The sequence below is a fragment of the Bombina bombina genome, chromosome 6, assembly GCF_027579735.1.
Source record: "Bombina bombina isolate aBomBom1 chromosome 6, aBomBom1.pri, whole genome shotgun sequence".
NCBI classification, from domain to species: Eukaryota; Metazoa; Chordata; class Amphibia; order Anura; family Bombinatoridae; genus Bombina; species Bombina bombina.
The window spans coordinates 891,756,054-891,778,755 of record NC_069504.1 but is presented as its reverse complement, the minus strand read 5'-3'; the positions used below and the strand labels follow the sequence as shown (position 1 = coordinate 891,778,755).

The following is a 22,702-nucleotide window of genomic DNA, read 5'->3' as shown; positions in this document are numbered from 1 at the left end:
ACATTTGGGCAGCTGAATATAGTCTATTTGCAGTCTTTGGAATGGGTAGTCAGGTTTTACAAGGTGTTTCATCTCCACCTTTGTCAATTTACCTGTAGTGTATTTAACACACATCATGCATTTCTTGCACAATTCAGTTACAAATTGTGAGAAACCTGGTGCAAACCAAAATTTATTAACACTTGCAATCATTCTTGCAATCATTCCCCCTTTGGAAACATGGGAAGGGAGATGAGATAAACTGGCTAAAACAAGATATAGCACTGTAGGTGCACATAATCTACCATCCCCATGTTTCCAAACCTCATTTTCCAGTTTGCAACCAGCATTTTTCCACTTGCACTGAATTAGGGAACCTGTTTAGTTTTTGGAGGGTTTCTAAGACATCCATTGTCAAATTCTCCACAGTTTCAGAGGACTGTAGGAGTATTATGAGAGCTGCCTTCTTGGCTGATTCATCTACCCTATTATTACCCATAGTGATAGGATCTATTGCTCGCTGATGTGCCTTTAATTTCATAACAGCTATAGCTCTTTTGAAAACGCTGCGGTCTGTTCCAGTGTCCACCAAACACTCCACAAAATGGTATGGCATGTCAGAGAGGGTCAGGCGAACAAAGGCATCACCCCCTCTGCTCTCAGACATGATTGGTAGCACTGGAAGCCCAGTCCATCAAATGTTCTCCCACAGTTATAACATTTACCTTTCTCCTGTTAAGTGTAGTCAGTCCACGGGTCATCATTACTTATGGGATATTAACTCCTCCCCAACAGGAAGTGCAAGAGGATCACCCAAGCAGAGCTGCTATATAGCTCCTCCCCTCTACGTTACACCCAGTCATTCTCTTGCACCCAACTAATAGATAGGATGTGTGAGAGGACTGTGGTGATTATACTTAGTTTTTATATCTTCAATCAAAAGTTTGTTATTTTAAACAGCACCGGAGTGTGTTGTTTCTTCTCAGGCAGAATTTGAAGAAGAATCTACCTGAGTTTTGTATGATCTTAGCGGACGTAACTAAGATTCATTTTGCTGTTCTCGGCCATTCTGAGGAGTGAGGTAAACTTCAGATCAGGGGACAGCGGGCAGGTTCACCTGCAAAGAGGTATGTTGCAGTATATTATTTTCTAAGGAATGGAATTGACTGAGAAAATACTGCCAATACCGATATAATGTAAGTTCAGCCTTAAATGCAGTAGTAGCAACTGGTATCAGGCTGATATGTATATATGTTTACACTTCAGTATTTTGGGGAATGGCACTTCACCGGGACAATACTGTATGCATATAACTTTTAGCCTAACTTGCAGTGGGAACGACTAGCAGCAGGCTTTTTAATGACATTTCATATAATTAGATTTTAAACGTTTGCTGGCATGATAAATTGTTTAATTATCTGAGGTACTTGGTGAAAAATTGTTTTGGGCGTTATTTTCCACATGGCTGTCGTTTATTTTAAATTAAAAACAGTTTCACTAAGCTTCCCTCACTGTTGTGTGTGAGTGGGAGGGGCCTATTTTGGCGCTTTTGCTACGCATCAGAAATTCAGTCACAAGTCTGTCTTCTCTCCCTGCATGATCCGGAACGTCTCTACAGAGCTCAGGGGTCTTCAAAACTTATTTTGAGGGAGGTAATCACTCACAGCAGACCTGTGAGATTGTGCTTTGACTGTGATAAAAACGCTTATATTTTAAATGTTATACGTTTTTTCTGATATTAAGGGTTAGTCATCCATTGCTAATGAGTGCAATCCTTTGCTAATTTTATGCTTTTACCGGGAAAAATTTGTTTTTTATAACTAATCCGGTTCATTGTTATTCAACTGTCATAGTTTTTTCTGTGCTTCTTAAAGGCACAGTACGTTTTACATATTACTTGTAAATTTAGTTGAAAGGTATTTCCAAGCTTGCTAGTCTAATTGCTAGTTGGTTAAACATGTCTGACTCAGAGGAATATCTCTGTGCTATATGTGTAAAAGCCAAGGTGGAGCCCAATAGAAATTTATGTACTAATTGCATTGATGCTACTTTAAATAAAAGTCAATCTGTACATGTTGAACATCATTCACCAGACAACGAGTGGGAAGTTATGCCGACTAACTTGCCTCACGTGTCAGTACCTGCATCTCCCGCTCGGGAGGTGCGTGATATTGTAACGCCAAGTACATCAGGGCGGCCATTACAAATCACTCTACAGGACATGGCTAATGTTATGACTGAAGTTTTGTCTAAATTGCCAGAACTTAGGGGTAAGCGAGATCACTCTGGGGTGAGAACAGAGTGTGCTGATAATACTAGGGCCATGTCAGATACTGCGTCACAATTTGCAGAACATGAGGACGGAGAGCTTCATTCTGCGGGTGACGGATCTGATCCAAATAGACTGGATTCAGACATTTCAAATTTTAAGTTTAAACTAGAAAACCTCCGTGTACTGCTAGGGGAGGTATTAGCGGCTCTGAATGATTGTAACACGGTTGCAATCCCAGAGAAATTATGTAGGCTGGATAGATACTATGCGGTACCGGCGTGTACTGACGTCTTTCCTATACCTAAGAGGCTTACAGAGATTATTACCAAGGAGTGGGATAGGCCCGGTGTACCCTTTTCCCCCCCTCCTATATTTAGAAAAATGTTTCCAATAGACGCCACCACACGGGACTTATGGCAGACGGTCCCTAAGGTGGAGGGAGCAGTTTCTACTCTGGCTAAGCGTACCACTATCCCGGTGGAGGATAGCTGTGCCTTTTCAGATCCAATGGATAAAAAGTTAGAGGGTTACCTTAAGAAAATGTTTGTTCAACAAGGTTTTATATTGCAACCCCTTGCATGTATTGCGCCTGTCACGGCTGCGGCCGCATTTTGGTTCGAGTCTCTGGAAGAGACCCTTGACTCAGCGCCAATAGATGAGATTTCAAACAAGCTTAAAACCCTTAAGCTAGCTAATTCTTTTATTTCTGATGCCGTAGTACATTTAACTAAACTTACGGCTAAGAATTCCGGATTCGCCATTCAGGCACGCAGAGCACTGTGGCTAAAATCCTGGTCAGCTGATGTTACTTCTAAATCTAAAATACTTAACATACCTTTCAAGGGGCAGACTTTATTCGGGCCCGGTTTGAAAGAAATTATCGATGATATTACAGGAGGTAAAGGCCATGCCCTGCCTCAAGACAGAGCCAAACCTAGGGCTAGACAGTCTAATTTTCGTGCCTTTCGTAACTTCAAGGCAGGAGCAGCATCAACTTCCTCTGCTCCAAAACAGGAAGGAGCTGTTGCTCGCTACAGACAAGGCTGGAAACCTAACCAGACCTGGAACAAGGGCAAGCAGGCCAGAAAACCTGCTGCTGCCCCTAAGACAGCATGAATTGAGGGCCCCCGATCCGGGAACGGATCTAGTGGGGGGCAGACTTTCTCTCTTCGCCCAGGCTTGGGCAAGAGATGTCCAGGATCCCTGGGCGTTAGAGATCATATCTCAGGGATATCTTCTGGACTTCAAAGCCTCTCCCCCAAAAGGGAGATTTCATCTTTCATGGTTGTCAACGAACCAGATAAAGAAAGAGGCGTTTCTACGCTGTGTACAAGATCTTTTACTAATGGGAGTGATCCATCCGGTTCCGTGGTCGGAACACGGACAAGGGTTTTACTCAAATCTGTTTGTGGTTCCCAAGAAAGAAGGAACCTTCAGACCAATCTTGGATTTAAAGATCCTAAACAAATTCCTAAGAGTTCCATCGTTCAAAATGGAAACTATTCGGACAATCTTACCCATGATCCAAAAGGGTCAGTACATGACCACTGTGGATTTAAAGGATGCCTACCTTCACATACCGATTCACAAAGATCATTACCGGTATCTAAGGTTTGCCTTCCTAGACAGGCATTACCAGTTTATAGCTCTTCCATTCGGGTTGGCTACGGCTCCAAGAATCTTCACAAAGCTTCTGGGCTCTCTTCTGGCGGTACTAAGACCGCAAGGAATTTCGGTGGCTCCATACCTAGACGACATTCTGATACAAGCGTCAAGCTTTCAAACTGCCAAGTCTCATACAGAGTTAGTACTGGCATTTCTAAGGTCGCATGGGTGGAAGGTGAACGAGGAGAAGAGTTCTCTCTTACCACTCACAAGAGTTCCCTTCTTGGGGACTCTTATAGATTCTGTAGAAATGAAGATTTACCTGACAGAAGACAGGTTAACAAAGCTTCAAAATGCTTGCCGTGTCCTTCATTCCATTCAACACCCGTCAGTGGCTCAATGCATGGAGGTAATCGGCTTAATGGTAGCGGCAATGGACATAGTACCCTTTGCACGCCTGCATCTCAGACCGCTGCAATTGTGCATGCTAAGTCAGTGGAATGGGGATTACTCAGATTTGTCCCCTACTCTGAATCCGGATCAAGAGACCAGAAATTCTCTTCTATGGTGGCTTTCTCGGCCACATCTGTCCAGAGGGATGCCCTTCAGCAGGCCAGACTGGACAATTGTAACAACAGACGCCAGCCTACTAGGTTGGGGCGCTGTCTGGAATTCCCTGAAGGCTCAGGGATCATGGACTCAGGAGGAGAGTCTCCTTCCAATAAACATTCTGGAATTGAGAGCAGTTCTCAATGCCCTTCTGGCTTGGCCTCAGTTAACAAATCGGAGGTTCATCAGGTTTCAGTCGGACAACATCACGACTGTAGCTTACATCAACCATCAAGGAGGGACAAGAAGCTCCCTAGCGATGATGGAAGTATCAAAGATAATTCGCTGGGCAGAGTCTCACTCTTGCCACCTGTCAGCGATCCACATTCCAGGAGTGGAGAACTGGGAGGCGGATTTCCTAAGTCGTCAGACTTTTCATCCGGGGGAGTGGGAACTTCATCCGGAGGTCTTTGCCCAAATACTTCGACGTTGGGGCAAACCAGATATAGATCTCATGGCGTCTCGCCAGAACGCCAAGCTTCCTTGTTACGGGTCCAGGTCCAGGGACCCGGGAGCGGTCCTGGTAGATGCTTTGACAGCACCTTGGACATTCGGGATGGCTTATGTGTTTCCACCCTTCCCAATGCTTCCTCGATTGATTGCCAGGATCAAACAGGAGAGAGCATCAGTGATTCTAATAGCGCCTGCGTGGCCGCGCAGGACCTGGTATGCAGATCTAGTGGACATGTCATCCTGTCCACCTTGGTCTCTGCCTCTGAGACAGGACCTTCTGATTCAGGGTCCTTTCAAACATCAAAATCTAATTTCTCTGAAGCTGACTGCTTGGAGATTGAACGCTTGATTTTATCAAATCGCGGATATTCGGAGTCAGTATAGTCAGTAATTGATACCTTAATACAGGCTAGGAAACCTGTTACCAGAAAGATTTACCATAAAATATGGCGTAAATACTTACATTGGTGCGAATCCAAGAGTTACTCATGGAGTAAGGTTAGGATTCCTAGGATATTGTCTTTTCTACAAGAAGGTTTAGAAAAGGGTTTATCTGCTAGTTCCTTAAAGGGACAGATCTCAGCTCTGTCCATTCTTTTACACAAACGTCTGTCAGAGGTTCCAGACGTTCAGGCTTTTTGTCAGGCTTTGGCCAGGATTAAGCCTGTGTTTAAAACTGTTGCTCCACCATGGAGCTTAAACTTAGTTCTTAACGTTTTACAGGGTGTTCCGTTTGAACCCCTTCATTCCATTGATATCAAATTGTTATCTTGGAAAGTTCTGTTTTTAATGGCTATTTCCTCGGCTCGAAGAGTCTCTGAGTTATCGGCCTTACATTGTGATTCTCCTTATCTGATTTTTCATTCAGACAAGGTAGTTCTGCGTACTAAACCTGGGTTCTTACCTAAGGTAGTCACTAATAGGAATATCAATCAAGAGATTGTTGTTCCATCATTGTGTCCTAACCCTTCTTCAAAGAAGGAACGACTTCTACACAATCTGGATGTAGTCCGTGCCCTGAAATTTTATTTACAGGCAACTAAAGATTTTCGCCAAACTTCTTCCCTGTTTGTCGTTTATTCTGGACAGAGGAGAGGTCAAAAAGCTTCTGCTACCTCTCTCTCTTTCTGGCTTCGTAGCATAATACGTTTAGCCTATGAGACTGCTGGACAGCAGCCTCCTGAAAGAATTACAGCTCATTCAACTAGAGCTGTGGCTTCCACTTGGGCCTTTAAGAATGAGGCCTCTGTTGAACAGATTTGCAAGGCTGCAACTTGGTCTTCACTTCATACTTTTTCCAAATTTTACAAATTTGACACTTTTGCTTCTTCGGAGGCTGTTTTTGGGAGAAAGGTTCTTCAGGCAGTGGTTCCTTCCGTATAAAGATCCTGCCTGTCCCTCCCGTCATCCGTGTACTTTAGCTTTGGTATTGGTATCCCATAAGTAATGATGACCCGTGGACTGACTACACTTAACAGGAGAAAACATAATTTATGCTTACCTGATAAATTCCTTTCTCCTGTAGTGTAGTCAGTCCACGGCCCGCCCTGTTTTTTATGGCAGGTCTAAATTTTAAATTATACTCCAGTCACCACTGCACCCTATAGTTTCTCCTTTCTCGTTTGGTTCTCAGTCGAATGACTGGGTGTGACGTAGAGGGGAGGAGCTATATAGCAGCTCTGCTTGGGTGATCCTCTTGCACTTCCTGTTGGGGAGGAGTTAATATCCCATAAGTAATGATGACCCGTGGACTGACTACACTACAGGAGAAAGGAATTTATCAGGTAAGCATAAATTATGTTTTTCTGAGTTCCCCCTCATTTATCCCTTAAACTATTTCTATTGGGGTTTCCCAGGGGCACACACTGGCATTACCCTTAGTGCTTTCTTTTTCTATACTTATGTTCCTTTGTATTGAGCTCGCTAAGCTCATTAGTGCTGGGACTGATTTATATCGCCAATCAGAATGGGCGGAAACCAATTGAGAAACCAATTTATTATGGATTTCTTTATTCAGTCCTGACACCAATGTGGCAGTGAGCATTTTTCCCATACCTTAGTCATCAAGGTTACCTCTCCTTGGGGCATATATATCTTGACATAAGGTGGTATTGGGCACATAAGATACTACAGTCAAAACTCGGGGCACAAATTATTTTCCCCAGCAATACTAAAACCCAACAATTTCCTTTTATTACTTAGAACAATTTTCCATTTCATGTCTATTAGCAAAATATCATTATTCACTTGACATTCTTTATTAAAGGATCAGCAAGGCACCACTGGTAGTCAGCTGAACACATCAGGTAAACCAAAGAAAAGGTCCATCTATGTGCAGCCTACAATCAACAGCTAGCTCCCAGTAATGCATTCCTCCTCCCAAACCTACCTAGAAAAACATACATATATATATATATACAGTATATATGCAATATGCACAGTATACACATACATACATACATACATACATCTATACACATATACACACATATACAGCGCATACATACACATAGATATACATACACAAACATATATGCATATACATATACAACACACATGTATACACTGTGACATAAATATTCACACTCACAAGCATGTATTTACTATCAAATACACTTACAAAGATACTCACTGACAAACTGGCACACAGATTCTACACACTCTACAAAAAAATGCACACAAACCCCAGGACTAGGGCACATAGTCCACAAGGCCTTGGCATGCAGTCACAAATGACAATAGACAGCTAATTGCCAGTACCCACATACAATCAGACCCACAATCAAATATCTAACCTTATAAATGCAAGGGCTACCATTAGTAACCAAATAACTTTCAAAGGGGTAAGTACTAGTGGTCTTATCAGTTGTGAAAATACGTCAGGGTAGTAAAAGTGAAATTACCAATAAAGTAACTAGCAAATCAGACCTCTTAAAGATTCACTACTAGAATCTTGTGTATATTGTAATTTATATTAATTCTACTGCAAAGAAGGACCATAATGTACAAAGGGACAATGTATGTCTATTGCAGTGTCACTTATGCAAGTCACAGTAGTGCTGGCCTTTTAAAACTCCAGTTAACACATATAAATACCAAGCAGAAATGTAAAACCCCTAAATGCCCCAAACATAGCATACATTCTTATGTCTTTTAATGGAAGACTTGCATATGTGTGTGTGCAAAACATACATAATCTAACATTTAATTCAGTTGACCATAACTTTTCTAGCAGCACATAAAGTCTAGGACAAAAAAGGGTTAAAAAAAACAACAAAAATTGTTCTGCTCTGTGCTGGAGGAAGGGGGGTTGGAAGCCCCCGCCCAGAACTGCAGCTACAGCACACATTAAAGAGACTGGATTCTAAACACTTTGTCTTCTATAGTAACAAATACATTGGGCTGTTTCTGATAGGATTCTACAGTTATTTTTATAGAGATTTTCCTAGTGGAATAATTCAAAGGTTCCCCCTTTGGAAACCCAACATCCATTCCCTTAGTCAACTTGCACCATTCAGGCAGATGCCAGCTGACCCACATACTATATTCTTTATACATTTCCTCCTGTGGGCTATTGAGGAAATTTTGGACGTCCATTGCTTAAGGATGACCTCATGTCACCCTTTCTAAGAATCGTTTCTCATAACCCAGTTATGATGGAGGGGACTCTTACCCTTCTCTCTCGACTCTTAGCAATACTGTGGCTGTCAGGGAAAGTCCCACACTATAAATCCCACACTATAAATCCCTCCTAATTTTCCAACAAACCCAAATAATAAACAGTAGGGAGACAAATCCTAAAAGTACTTGGCCTCTTATATCATCAAAATCAAACCATGCTAGGGGATTACATCAACAGTTTTTATATATCATTAGAGACAAGTCTATTACAGCTCAGGGATGCGCCCTTCAGTATAGGAGCGTGCAAACTCAAACCAGTGTGTCCAAGGTTTTCAGAAACAAAGCCAAGAGGTGATCAGAAGATCAGAATTCGCCCTTGTTCTCTGGGAATAGCACTATGCCCAATAGCAGCAATGGACTGAAGCTGAACTTAATCAACGATGTCCATAGGCTGAGCATAGGGGGTACCCAGAGACTTTGTACTAACAGACCAAGGTTGACTAGTAAGAAATTCTGCAGCTACCCACACTTAACCTTCTATTGCTCCTCTGCTGTACAGACCATTTTAGTAACAGTTTACGTTTACTTAACAAACACAGAAAATAGAAAACATTTGTCTCTGAGGACAGTAGAATCCTCTTACTTAACACACTACTGCTCCCACTTGCTTTCTCCGCAGAGGGGCGTCTTGGAGCAGTACATTCACACGCCGTAAAGGACCTCTTACACTCACACATTCAACAAAAGATGTTAAAACATAAAACATAAAATACAACTGTCTCAGGTTCTTGGGAGTTTGTACTCACGACAGGACAGAGGGTTTAGGAATCAGAGGATAGGAGAGCAATTTGAGAAACAAAGGTTCTCACCTTTTTGGCGCCTGTGGTCTCCTGTCCTCATAGTTCCAGTCCTGGCTCCGTCCATAATCGCTTTCAAACTCCCGGGTTACAGCACCAAATTGTTGAAGAAAAAATTAACGTCAGACAGCTGTTCCAAATTAATAAGGTTATAATTGTACAATTAAACATATTACAACAAAAATGACAACCGGTCATTTTACATAGTAATACAAGTGTGTGTGGCGTGCAGCATTAGATTGCAGCAATGTCTCTCTTTTATAGGCCATCTTGGGTGTTTCTGAGAATCTTCACATTATGCACCTCGTGGTCTTCTTCTTATCCTGTCCATACAGACTTGGGTGTTGTTCCTAAGACTGAAAGACTTAGTTTGCACACACAGCAGTAAAATAGCTGAACACAAGTGAAAAGTAACTGCTATAGTCAGCCCATATTCTAACACATGAGAAATATATACAGAATTAAAAATATTTTTCCTTAACATAACCAATTGTCTAAAAAGTATAATACACAATAATCATAAAATGTTAAAAACCTGACACCGGTGTCTGTTATTTACATATATTTACTATCTTGTATTCAAACAGTTGTGGTCTGTGTTATGTTAACATAAATGTTTAAAATTGTTGAGCATAGAAATGCTAAAAACAGTAATATGTCGCTTAAAATATATTGCTTCCAACTTCTATGTAATTAGTAGTTCTATACCATCTAATGATTAGGTATTGCTATACATATTTATACAATCATTTTTAGGGCGTACAGATTGCAGATAATATCCGTGTATCAATAGAAGATTTACTTATAGTTTTATCAATGTACAGGTAGTTCTTACAGTGTTTCCATATGTTGCACACTGACTTAAATGCTACAATTTGTAATGTTACCTTCACAGTGTATCTTGTTAGATTACACTTGAAAGAGAGAGAGTCCGTGGAAAAAAATGTGGAAAACAGGATAGTTGAGCTTGTTTTCCTGCAGTCTGAAATTGCGGTGAAAATTGTATTCCGTTTGTCTATCTGTTTGATCTAACACTCCTGGGATCGGGGGTGGGTGTTCTTTCGGTCAGTGACCGATATCCTTGTAAGCCTGTGATGTTCCTATGGCACTTGTTAACCGGACGTTTTAGTTGTTTGTCTTTATTTCTTCGGAAGTTTCGATGACACTTCGCTGGTTGGTTGTCTGTGTCTTGTCCTGCTGGGTGTTGGTACTTCTTTCGGTCAGTGACCGATTCTTTGCCTGTTTTTGTAGTTGGCTTCCTCAGATCTTTTTGGTGGCTTTTTGTGGTGGTTTTCCTCGCTGGGCTGTGAAGCGTATTTTATTGCAGGATGGGACACATAGGGCTCAAATTAACCCCTGTGTGTCCTAAGCAGATAAGTGTCCAGTTTAGCTCTGTTAGTTGATGGTTTTCTTGGTAGCGGTTAGTCTCGCCGGACTTTTACCAAAATATGGTTTTTGTAGGGTCGAGCTCAGGGGGCTCAAAAGCAAATCCTTGTTCACCACAATCAGTGTGGTAATGGTCTCTGGTATCAACGCGTTTCGGCTGGACAGCCTTTTTCAAGATACCAGATGTGGGGATTCAAGGCTATTTAAAGCCTCCGAGATTAACTCTTTCATTATCAATTATGGTTATAGGATCCATGTGTGAGAATAAGTGATTTTCTTAAGTGTCTTTGATCATGCATTAGTCTTTAGTTCAGTATAAGATTAAATAATTGAATGATTATATACCAAGACATATTGCATTAGTAGTTCGTAACGTTATAATAAAAGTGTTTATTCTTAAGACATACTTTTATCATTTATGATATATGATAGAGACCAAAAAAGAATATAGATTAATACGGATTTGAGTATTGGGAGTAATCATTGATAACTGGTTAATTACATTATGAGTATAGTTTGTTAAGTCGGTTTACATTTCAAGTGGTGTGTCCTTGAACTGTAAAACATTATAACATTAAATTAATATACTTATTTTTGTGAGTACAATTTTGTGAATACCTTTTTAGATGTAGTTAGTATGGTCTATGTTATAATTCGGTCCTTTATAAAATTGCGTTGAGGTCTAATTCACTGTTAAGGCCTTTTGGGTGTAAAGTGTTAAATTTAAAAATCAATTCAGCTTCCTGATATAATAGCTTTTTCTTTCATGTAATTAGCAAGAGTCCATGAGCTAGTGACGTATGGGATATACATTCCTACCAGGAGGGGCAAAGTTTCCCAAACCTCAAAATGCCTATAAATACACCCCTCACCACACCCACAAATCAGTTTTACAAACTTTGCCTCCTATGGAGGTGGTGAAGTAAGTTTGTGCTAGATTCTACATTGATATGCGCTCCGCAGCAGGTTGGAGCCCGGTTTTCCTCTCAGCGTGCAGTGAATGTCAGAGGGATGTGAAGAGAGTATTGCCTGTTTGAATTCAATGATCTCCTTCTACGGGGTCTATTTCATAGGTTCTCTGTTATCGGTCGTAGAGATTCATCTCTTACCTCCCTTTTCAGATCGACGATATACTCTTATATATATACCATTACCTCTGCTGATTTTCGTTTCAGTACTGGTTTGGCTTTCTACAAACATGTAGATGAGTGTTCTGGGGTAAGTAAGTCTTATTTTCTGTGACACTCTAAAGCTATGGTTGGGCACTTTTATATAAAGTTCTAAACATTTATTTGCCTTGACTCAAGATGTTCAACATTCCTTTTTTTCAGACAGTCAGTTTCATATTTGGGATAATGCATTTGAATCAATCATTTTTTCTTACCTTAAAATTGGACTTTTTCCCTGTGGGCTGTTAGGCTCGCGGGGGCTGAAAATGCTTCATTTTATTGCGTCATTCTTGGCGCTGACTTTTTTGGCGCAAAAAATCTTTTCCGTTTCCGGCGTCATACGTGTCGCCGGAAGTTGCGTCATTTTTTTGACGTTCTTTTGCGCCAAAAATGTTGGCGTTCCGGATGTGGCGTCATTTTTGGCGCCAAAAGCATTTAGGCGCCAAATAATGTGGGCGTCTGATTTGGCGCTAAAAAAATATGGGCGTCGCTTTTGTCTCCACATTATTTAAGTCTCATTTTTCATTGCTTCTGGTTGCTAGAAGCTTGTTCTTTGGCATTTTTTCCCATTCCTGAAACTGTCATTTAAGGAATTTGATCAATTTTGCTTTATATGTTGTTTTTTCTCTTACATATTGCAAGATGTCTCACGTTGCATCTGAGTCAGAAGAAACTTCAGGAAAATCGCTGCCTGGTGCTGGAACTACCAAAGCTAAGTGTATCTGCTGTAAACTTTTGGTAGTTGTTCCTCCAGCTGTTGTTTGTATTAAATGTCATGACAAACTTGTTAATGCAGAAAATATTTCCTTTAGTAAAGTACCATTACCTGTTGCAGTTCCCTCAACATCTAATGTTCAGAGTGTTCCTGATAGCATAAGAGATTTTGTTTCTGAATCCATTAAGAAGGCTATGTCTGTTATTCCTCCTTCTAGTAAACATAAAAAATCTTTTAAAACTTCTCTTTATCCAGATGAATTTTTAAATGAACATCATCATTCTGATTCTAATGATTCTTCTGGTTCAGAGGACTCTGTCTCAGAGGTTGATGCTGATAAATCTTCATATTTATTTAAAATGGAATTTATTCGTTCTTTACTTAAAGAAGTCCTAATTGCATTAGAAATTGAGGATTCTGGTCCTCTTGATACTAAATCTAAACGTTTAGACAAGGTCTTTAAATCTCCTGTAGTTATTCCAGAAGTTTTTCCTGTTCCAGGTGCTATTTCTGAAGTAATTTCCAGAGAATGGAATAATTTGGGTAATTCATTTTCTCCTTCTAAACGTTTTAAGCAATTATATCCTGTGCCGTCCGACAGATTAGAGTTTTGGGACAAAATCCCTAAAGTTGATGGGGCTATTTCTACCCTTGCTAAACGTACTACTATTCCTACGGCAGATGGTACTTCCTTTAAGGATCCTCTAGATAGGAAAATTGAATCCTTTCTAAGAAAAGCTTATTTGTGTTCAGGTAATCTTCTTAGACCTGCTATATCTTTGGCGGATGTTGCTGCAGCTTCAACTTTTTGGTTGGAAACTTTAGCGCAACAAGTAACAGATCATGATTCTCATAACATTATTATTCTGCTTCAACATGCTAATAATTTTATCTGTGATGCCATTTTTGATATTATCAGAGTTGATGTCAGGTTTATGTCTCTAGCTATTTTAGCTAGAAGAGCTTTATGGCTTAAAATTTGGAATGCTGATATGTCTTCTAAATCGACTCTACTTTCCCTTTCTTTCCAGGGTAATAAATTATTTGGTTCTCAGTTGGATTCTATTATCTCAACTGTTACTGGTGGGAAAGGAACTTTTTTACCGCAGGATAAAAAATCTAAGGGTAAAAACAGGGCTAATAATCGTTTTCGTTCCTTTCGTTTCAACAAAGAACAAAAGCCTGATCCTTCATCCTCAGGAGCAGTTTCAGTTTGGAAACCATCTCCAGTCTGGAATAAATCCAAGCCTTCTAGAAAAGCAAAGCCAGCTTCTAAGTCCACATGAAGGTGCGGCCCTCATTCCAGCTCAGCTGGTAGGGGGCAGATTACGTTTTTTCAAAGAAATTTGGATCGATTCTGTTCACAATCTTTGGATTCAGAACATTGTTTCAGAAGGGTACAAAATTGGTTTCAAGATAAAACCTCCTGCAAAGAGATTTTTTCTTTCCCGTGTCCCAGTAAATCCAGCGAAAGCTCAAGCATTTCTGAAATGTGTTTCAGATCTAGAGTTGGCTGGAGTAATTATGCCAGTTCCAGTTCTGGAACAGGGGCTGGGGTTTTATTCGAATCTCTTCATTGTACCAAAGAAGGAGAATTCCTTCAGACCAGTTCTGGATCTAAAAATATTTAATCGTTATGTAAGGATACCAACATTCAAAATGGTAACTATAAGGACTATCCTGCCTTTTGTTCAGCAAAGGCATTATATGTCTACAATAGATTTACAGGATGCATATCTGCATATTCCGATTCATCCAGCTCACTATCAGTTTCTGAGATTCTCTTTCCTGGACAAGCATTACCAGTTTGTGGCTCTGCCGTTTGGCCTAGCAACAGCTCCAAGAATTTTTACAAAGGTTCTCGGTGCCCTTCTGTCTGTAATCAGAGAACAGGGTATTGTGGTATTTCCTTATTTGGACGATATCTTGGTACTTGCTCAGTCTTCACATTTAGCAGAATCTCATACGAATCGACTTGTGTTGTTTCTTCAAGATCATGGTTGGAGGATCAATTCACTAAAAAGTTCATTGATTCCTCAGACAAGGGTAACCTTTTTGGGTTTCCAGATAGATTCAGTGTCCATGACTCTGTCTTTGACAGACAAGAGACGTCTAAAATTGATTTCAGCTTGTCGAAACCTTCAGTCACAATCATTCCCTTCGGTAGCCTTTTGCATGGAAATTTTAGGTCTTATGACTGCTGCATCGGACGCGATCCCCTTTGCTCGTTTTCACATGCAACCTATTCAGCTCTGTATGCTGAACCAATGGTGCAGGGATTACACAAAGATATCTCAATTAATATCTTTAAAACCGATTGTACGACACTCTCTAACGTGGTGGACAGATCACCATCGTTTAGTTCAGGGGGCTTCTTTTGTTCTTCCGACCTGGACTGTAATTTCAACAGATGCAAGTCTTACAGGTTGGGGAGCTGTGTGGGGGTCTCTGATGGCACAAGGGGTTTGGGAATCTCAGGAGGTGAGATTACCGATCAATATTTTAGAACTCCGTGCAATTTTCAGAGCTCTTCAGTCTTGGCCTCTTCTGAAGAGAGAATCGTTCATTTGTTTTCAGACAGACAATGTCACAACTGTGGCATACATCAATCATCAGGGGGGGACTCACAGTCCTCTGGCTATGAAAGAAGTATCTCGAATTCTGGTTTGGGCGGAATCCAGCTCCTGTCTAATTTCTGCGGTTCATATCCCAGGTATAGACAATTGGGAAGCGGATTATCTCAGTCGCCAAACGTTGCATCCGGGCGAATGGTCTCTTCACCCAGAGGTATTTCTTCAGATTGTTCAAATGTGGGAACTTCCAGAAATAGATCTGATGGCTTCTCATCTAAACAAGAAACTTCCCAGGTATCTGTCCAGATCCGGGATCCTCAGGCGGAGGCAGTGGATGCATTATCACTTCCTTGGAAGTATCATCCTGCCTATATCTTTCCGCCTCTAGTTCTTCTTCCAAGAGTAATCTCCAAGATTCTGAAGGAATGCTCGTTTGTCCTGCTGGTAGCTCCAGCATGGTCTCACAGGTTTTGGTATGCGGATCTTGTCCGGATGGCCTCTTGCCAACCGTGGACTCTTCCGTTAAGACCAGACCTTCTGTCGCAAGGTCCTTTTTTCCTTCAGGATCTCAAATCCTTAAATTTAAAGGTATGGAGATTGAACGCTTGATTCTTAGTCAAAGAGGTTTCTCTGACTCTGTGATTAATACTATGTTACAGGCTCGTAAATCTGTATCTAGAGAGATATATTATAGAGTCTGGAAGACTTATATTTCTTGGTGTCTTTCTCATCATTTTTCCTGGCATTCTTTTAGAATTCCGAGAATTTTACAGTTTCTTCAGGATGGTTTAGATAAAGGTTTGTCCGCAAGTTCCTTGAAGGGACAAATCTCTGCTCTTTCTGTTCTTTTTCACAGAAAGATTGCTAATCTTCCTGATATTCATTGTTTTGTACAAGCTTTGGTTCGTATAAAACCTGTCATTAAGTCAATTTCTCCTCCTTGGAGTTTGAATTTGGTTCTGGGGGCTCTTCAAGCTCCTCCTTTTGAACCCATGCATTCATTGGACATTAAATTACTTTCTTGGAAAGTTTTGTTCCTTTTGGCGATATCTTCTGCCAGAAGAGTCTCTGAATTATCTGCTCTTTCTTGTGAGTCTCCTTTTCTGATTTTTCATCAGGATAAGGCAGTGTTGCGAACTTCTTTTGAATTTTTACCTAAGGTTGTGAATTCCAACAACATTAGTAGAGAAATTGTGGTTCCTTCATTATGTCCTAATCCTAAGAATTCTAAGGAGAAATCGTTGCATTCTTTGGATGTTGTTAGAGCTTTGAAATATTATGTTGAAGCTACTAAGTCTTTCCAAAAGACTTCTAGTCTATTTATTATCTTTTCCGGTTCTAGAAAAGGTCAGAAAGCTTCTGCCATTTCTTTGGCATCTTGGTTGAAATCTTTAATTCATCATGCCTATGTCGAGTCGGGTAAAACTCCGCCTCAAAGGATTACAGCTCATTCTACTAGGTCAGTTTCTACTTCCTGGGCGTTTAGGAATGAAGCTTCGGTTGATCAGATTTGCAAAGCAGCAACTTGGTCCTCTTTGCATACTTTTACTAAATTCTACCATTTTGATGTGTTTTCTTCTTCTGAAGCAGTTTTTGGTAGAAAAGTACTTCAGGCAGCGGTTTCAGTTTGAATCTTCTGCTTATGTTTTCATTAAACTTTATTTTGGGTGTGGATTATTTTCAGCAGGAATTGGCTGTCTTTATTTTATCCCTCCCTCTCTAGTGACTCTTGCGTGGAAAGATCCACATCTTGGGTAGTCATTATCCCATACGTCACTAGCTCATGCACTCTTGCTAATTACATGAAAGAAAACATAATTTATGTAAGAACTTACCTGATAAATTCATTTCTTTCATATTAGCAAGAGTCCATGAGGCCCACCCTTTTTGTGGTGGTTATGATTTTTTTGTATAAAGCACAATTATTCCAATTCCTTATTTTATATGCTTTTGCACTTTTTTTCTTATCACCCCACTTCTTGGCTATTCGTTAAACTGATTTGTGGGTGTGGTGAGGGGTGTATTTATAGGCATTTTGAGGTTTGGGAAACTTTGCCCCTCCTGGTAGGAATGTATATCCCATACGTCACTAGCTCATGGACTCTTGCTAATATGAAAGAAATGAATTTATCAGGTAAGTTCTTACATAAATTATGTTTTTTCTATATTCCCTCCTCTACCATCAATCTTGACTTTCTTAATACCCCAAAATTTCATGTCATTTGGGTTGCCCCTATGAAATTCTTTGAAGTGAGCATAGAGTCTGGTGTTATCTTTTTCTTTTTCTATGCAACAGATGTGTTCCCTTATTCTTTCTTTCAGTTTTCTCCCTGTTTGGCCTAAATATTGAAGCTCACATGAGCACTGAATTAGGTAAATTATATTAGTGTCTGTGCACCTTATGGTGTCATTTATCTTGAATTCTCTCTGGGTCACAGTTGATTTTACCATTTTGGTTTTAGTACTAAATTTGCATGATTTGCATTCATGGCACGGAAAGAAACCTGATATTTTTTCATTTTTAAGATTATATTGGTTCAGACATGTTTTGGATTTAAATTCGCTCGGCGCTAGGATATTTTTTAGGTTGGTGGCTTTTCTAAATATAATGTCAGGGCGATGTTTTAGTCTTTTCCCTATAATGGGGTCACTTCTGACAATATGCCAGTGTTTCCTTACAATATCTTCTATTTGTTTGTGTTGGCTTGAAAAGGAATTTATGAACGGGATGTCATACGGTCTTTTTCTGCCTTGCTTGTCAAAGATTTGTCTTCTAAAAGTAACTTCCTATCAATTTCTCTAACTTGTTTGTTGGTTTCTAGTAATGATTTTGGGTGGTATCCTTTTTCTACAAATCTGTTATATAAAATCTCTGCTTGTGAGTCATAATCTGCTATGTGTGTGCAATTTCTTTGAATCCTTGAGAATTGTCCTTTTGGTATATTTCTTTTCCACTTATTGTGGTGGCAGCTTTTGAAATCTATATAGCTGTTAGCATCGACTTTTTTAAAATAAGTGGTTGTGGTTATTTGATTATTTACTATAGCTATTTCAACATCCAGAAAATTGATCTTAGTTTTATTGTATTCATATGTAAATATTAATCCAAAATCATTTGTATTGAAATCTGAAATAAATTGTTCTAGTAGTTCCTCATCTCCTCTCCATATCATAAATATATCATCTATAAATCTTTTATAGAGCACGAGATTCGCACCCCAGGGTGTTCCAGACATAAAGAGTTCTTCAAAGTATCCCACGAACAAATTGGCGTAACTGGGTGCGAATCTCGTGCCCATAGCAGTGCCCCTCTTTTGTAGATAATAATGTCCATTAAATGAAAAATAGTTATTTGTTAAGATAAATTCCATGCAGTCTAATATGAATTCTTGCTGCATTTTAGACATGTCTTTGTCTCTTGTTAGATATATACTAGTGGCTTCTAGGCCTCTCTTGTGTTCTATGCACGTGTACAGAGAACTCACATCGCATGTTACTAAGATGTAGTTCTCTTTCCATTCTAGGTTTTCTATTAGATTTAAGAAATGTTTAGTGTCTTTGAGATGTGATGGTATAGATTTGACATAATTCTGTAGGTAATAATCGGTGTATTGTGACAAATTAGATGTTAGGGAGTCTATTCCCGAAATAATCGGTCTGCCTGGGGGATTTGTAATGCTTTTATGGATCTTTGGCAGGAAATAAAAGACTGGTGTTCTCTGATGTTCTATTAATAAAAATCTGGTTTCTTGGTTATTGAGAATTCCCTTATCTTTTGCTGTAAATATCATTTTTTCCATATTTTTCTTCATATGTTCTATGGGGTTCCCAGTTAGTTTCTTATATGTAACTTCATCTCCCAATAATCTGTTTGCTTCATTAAGGTAGTTCACAGTGTCCATTATGACCACCCCCCCACCTTTATCAGCTTGTTTAATCATTATGTCTTTGTTCTCTTTTAGATCTTTTAAAACCAAATTTTCTTTTTTGCTTAGGTTCCATTTTATATCTTTCTTATCATCTAGTTTCTCTAAATCTTCTTTTACCTTTTTTTCAAATATTTCTATTGCGCTCCTTTTTTCTTGTGTGGGATTGAAGTCAGATTTTTGTTTGAAATTAGTGTGAATATAGGTAGATGTGTAGTTTGTGGTATTTAAGGGTTTTTCAGAAAATATTTTTTGAGTGCTAATTTCCTTGTGAACTGGTTGACATTGATTAATGTTTCAAATTTATTAATTTTACAGGCAGGTGCGAAGGATAGGCCTTTGTTTAACACAGACTTTTGTTCATTATTAAGTGTTGTTTTGCTTAGATTGAAAATTCCTTTTGGTACTACTTGGATTTTTTCGTACTTTCTTTGGTTCTACCTCCCCTTCCTCTGTGTCCTCTAACCTTCTTTTGCCTTTTGGGGGATCGTGGGTTTGATTTGGGCCTTCTTCTAAAAAAGACAACCTAGAGCTTTGTGCTTTTATTGAAACTGTTGGAGTTCTGTTTTCTTCATTTTCATGAGTTAGTGCACTGTATCTGTTAGTACTCTCAATGTTCCTGTCCGTCTGGTGATTGTTGTGTCTCTCATTATTATGTGATTCTTTGTGTCTTGGTGAATGAATTTTCCTATGGTGGTTTGTTGGTGTTTCCCAATCTATTTCTTCTGTGTATTGATTTCTCCAGTTATTGTGTGTGTGATCTTCATTGTGTCTAGTATTCATGTTTCTATCATTATCAAAGTACCTTTGATTGTGGTTATGCGAGTCCCTATTTAGTCCTCTTTCACCTCTGTGGTATTCATTTCTATAGTGTTCATTACTATAGTGAAGAAAATCTCGTTGATTATCGTGATGTTGTCTATAGTTCTGGTGCGTAGAAATTCGTCTTTGTTCTCTATTTGTCGTGTCTTGGTGTCTATTATGGTTGTGATTATACCTCCAATATCCTTGATTTCTGTGTTCATAGCCATTTCTATATTCATAGTTTTGTGATTTGTGATCTCTATAGTCCTGGTAATGACCATATGTGCTGTATTGTCTGTTAAAATTATTTCTATTATTTCTATTGTTTCTACTGTAGTTGTTATAATGCTTATCATAATGGTTTGCATATTGTCTCTCATTGAGGTTCCTATTGTGCATAGTGTTTCTATTAGTAATTCTTTCTCGGTGATCACTCTGTGGTGTCTGGTGTGTTGTATTGTTGATAAGTTCTATATCATTAGTGGGTTTTCTACTGCTAAATAAATGTTTGTGATTCTCAAGTTTAGCTTCAGAGTCTTGATTTTCTGTTCCCTTATAGTCGTTTAAGTCTCTATTGAATTTCCTCCATTTTACTTCAAGGATTTCTTTATTTAGGTCACCTAGTCTTTTTGCTATTTCTTGTTGTTTGGTGTTTAATGTATCACTTAATGTGATTTTGTCTAGGATTTCCTTGCAATTTTGAATTTTTATCCCTAAGTCCTGTGTTGTGGCTTCTCTAGATTTTATAATCACATTTACAAGTTTGCTGGAGGCCGTTTCTAAAATATCATACCATTCCTTTTGGTGTTCTTCATTAAGTTCAAATGTACAGTCTTTTTTTAGTCTAAGTCCTCTAGGGACCATTTGTTCTTTAATGTATTTTTTGAGAAAAGCTAGTTCTAGTTTTTGTTTGATTTCTTTAAATAGAACATTTTCTAATTCGCTTAGTGTGTCCTTCTCGTTTATTGTGTCATTTCTATATTTATTGTATGTTGAGTCTGATGGGTCTATTTTGTTGTGTATGTCATCTAATATGCTGTCTCTAGTGCCAAAAATGTCCATATTGTTGAGGATTTGTGGGGTTTATACAAATTAATAAATTTATCCTCTAATATTTTAAAAGGTTTTTTTTGCTTATAATGTGATGATGTGACGGAAGATACCAATTTAACAGTCTGGGGATAATTGGGTGTTACAGTATAAAATAGAGTTAGACTGTCTAACTGGTAGGGAATCAAGCACACCTGAAATTAACTTTATCCCAAAGTTTTGTAGTTAAAGGCAGTGGTAGTAGGTGGCGCAAAAATGGATTGCTATTCCCAATAAAATTCTGATATTGATGTCCAATTTTATTAATCAATATAGTTATGTTCTATCAAATCAATATACATATGTTTGTGTATATAGAGCTATTGTATTCCTAGTATTTTCTAATTTTTATTCTTTTTTGGATAAATTGATGCTGACACATAAATATATAAAAAAGCTCCTTTATTTATATTCGTTAGAATAACCAATTGTCTAAAAAGTATAATACACAATAATCATAAAATGTTAAAAACCTGACACCGGTGTCTGTTATTTACATATATTTACTATCTTGTATTCAAACAGTTGTGGTCCGTGTTATGTTAACATAAATGTTTAAAATTGTTGAGCATAGAAATGCTAAAAACAGTAATATGTCGCTTAAAATATATTGCTTCCAACTTCTATGTAATTAGTAGTTCTATACCATCTAATGATTAGGTATTGCTACACATATTTATACAATCATTTTTAAGGCGTACAGATTGCAGATAATATCCGTGTATCGATAGAAGATTTACTTATAGTTTTATCAATGTACAGGTAGTTTTTACAGTGTTTCCATATGTTGCACACTGACTTAAATGCTACAATTTGTAATGTTACCTTCACAGTGTATCTTGTTAGATTACACTTGAAAGAGAGAGAGTCAGTGGAAAAAAATGTGTAAAACAGGATAGTTGAGCTTGTTTTCCTGCAGTCTGAAATTGCGGTGAAAATTGTATTCCGTTTGTCTATCTGTTTGATCTAACACTCCTGGGATCGGGGGTGGGTGTTCTTTCGGTCAGTGACCGATATCCTTGTAAGCCTGTGATGTTCCTATGGCACTTGTTAACCGGACGTTTTACAAATATTTAACAAATAACTATTTTTCATTTAATGGACATTATTATCTACAAAAGAGGGGCACTGCTATGGGCACGAGATTCGCACCCAGTTACGCCAATTTGTTCGTGGGATACTTTGAAGAACTCTTTATGTCTGGAACACCCTGGGGTGCGAATCTCGTGCTCTATAAAAGATTTATAGATGATATATTTATGATATGGAGAGGAAATGAGGAACTACTAGAACAATTTATTTCAGACTTCAATACAAATGATTTTGGATTAATATTTACATATGAATACAATAAAACTAAGATCAATTTTCTGGATGTTGAAATAGCTATAGTAAATAATCAAATAACCACAACCACTTATTTTAAAAAAGTCGATGCTAACAGCTATATAGATTTCAAAAGCTGCCACCACAATAAGTGGAAAAGAAATATACCAAAAGACAATTCTCAAGGATTCGAAGAAATTGCACACACATAGCAGATTATGACTCACAAGCAGAGATTTTACATAACAGATTTGTAGAAAAAGGATACCACCCAAAATCATTACTAGAAACCAACAAACAAGTTAGAGAAATTGATAG

General features: G+C 38.7%; 1 protein-coding gene across 1 annotated transcript; it reads right to left on the bottom strand.

Annotated features, from left to right (window-relative positions):
- Positions 1–19,531: 19,531 nt before the first annotated feature.
- Positions 19,532–21,031, bottom strand: LOC128664765 (GATA zinc finger domain-containing protein 14-like). The gene has a single exon (XM_053719572.1). It carries the CDS (start codon positions 21,029–21,031, stop codon positions 19,532–19,534), a length of 1,500 nt encoding a protein of 499 aa, XP_053575547.1.
- Positions 21,032–22,702: the final 1,671 nt, after the last annotated feature.

Excerpts from the sequence above, each read along its gene's own strand:
- LOC128664765 (XM_053719572.1), bottom strand. The coding sequence starts at position 21,031 with ATGGACATTTTTGGCACTAGAGACAGCATATTAGATGACATACACAAC.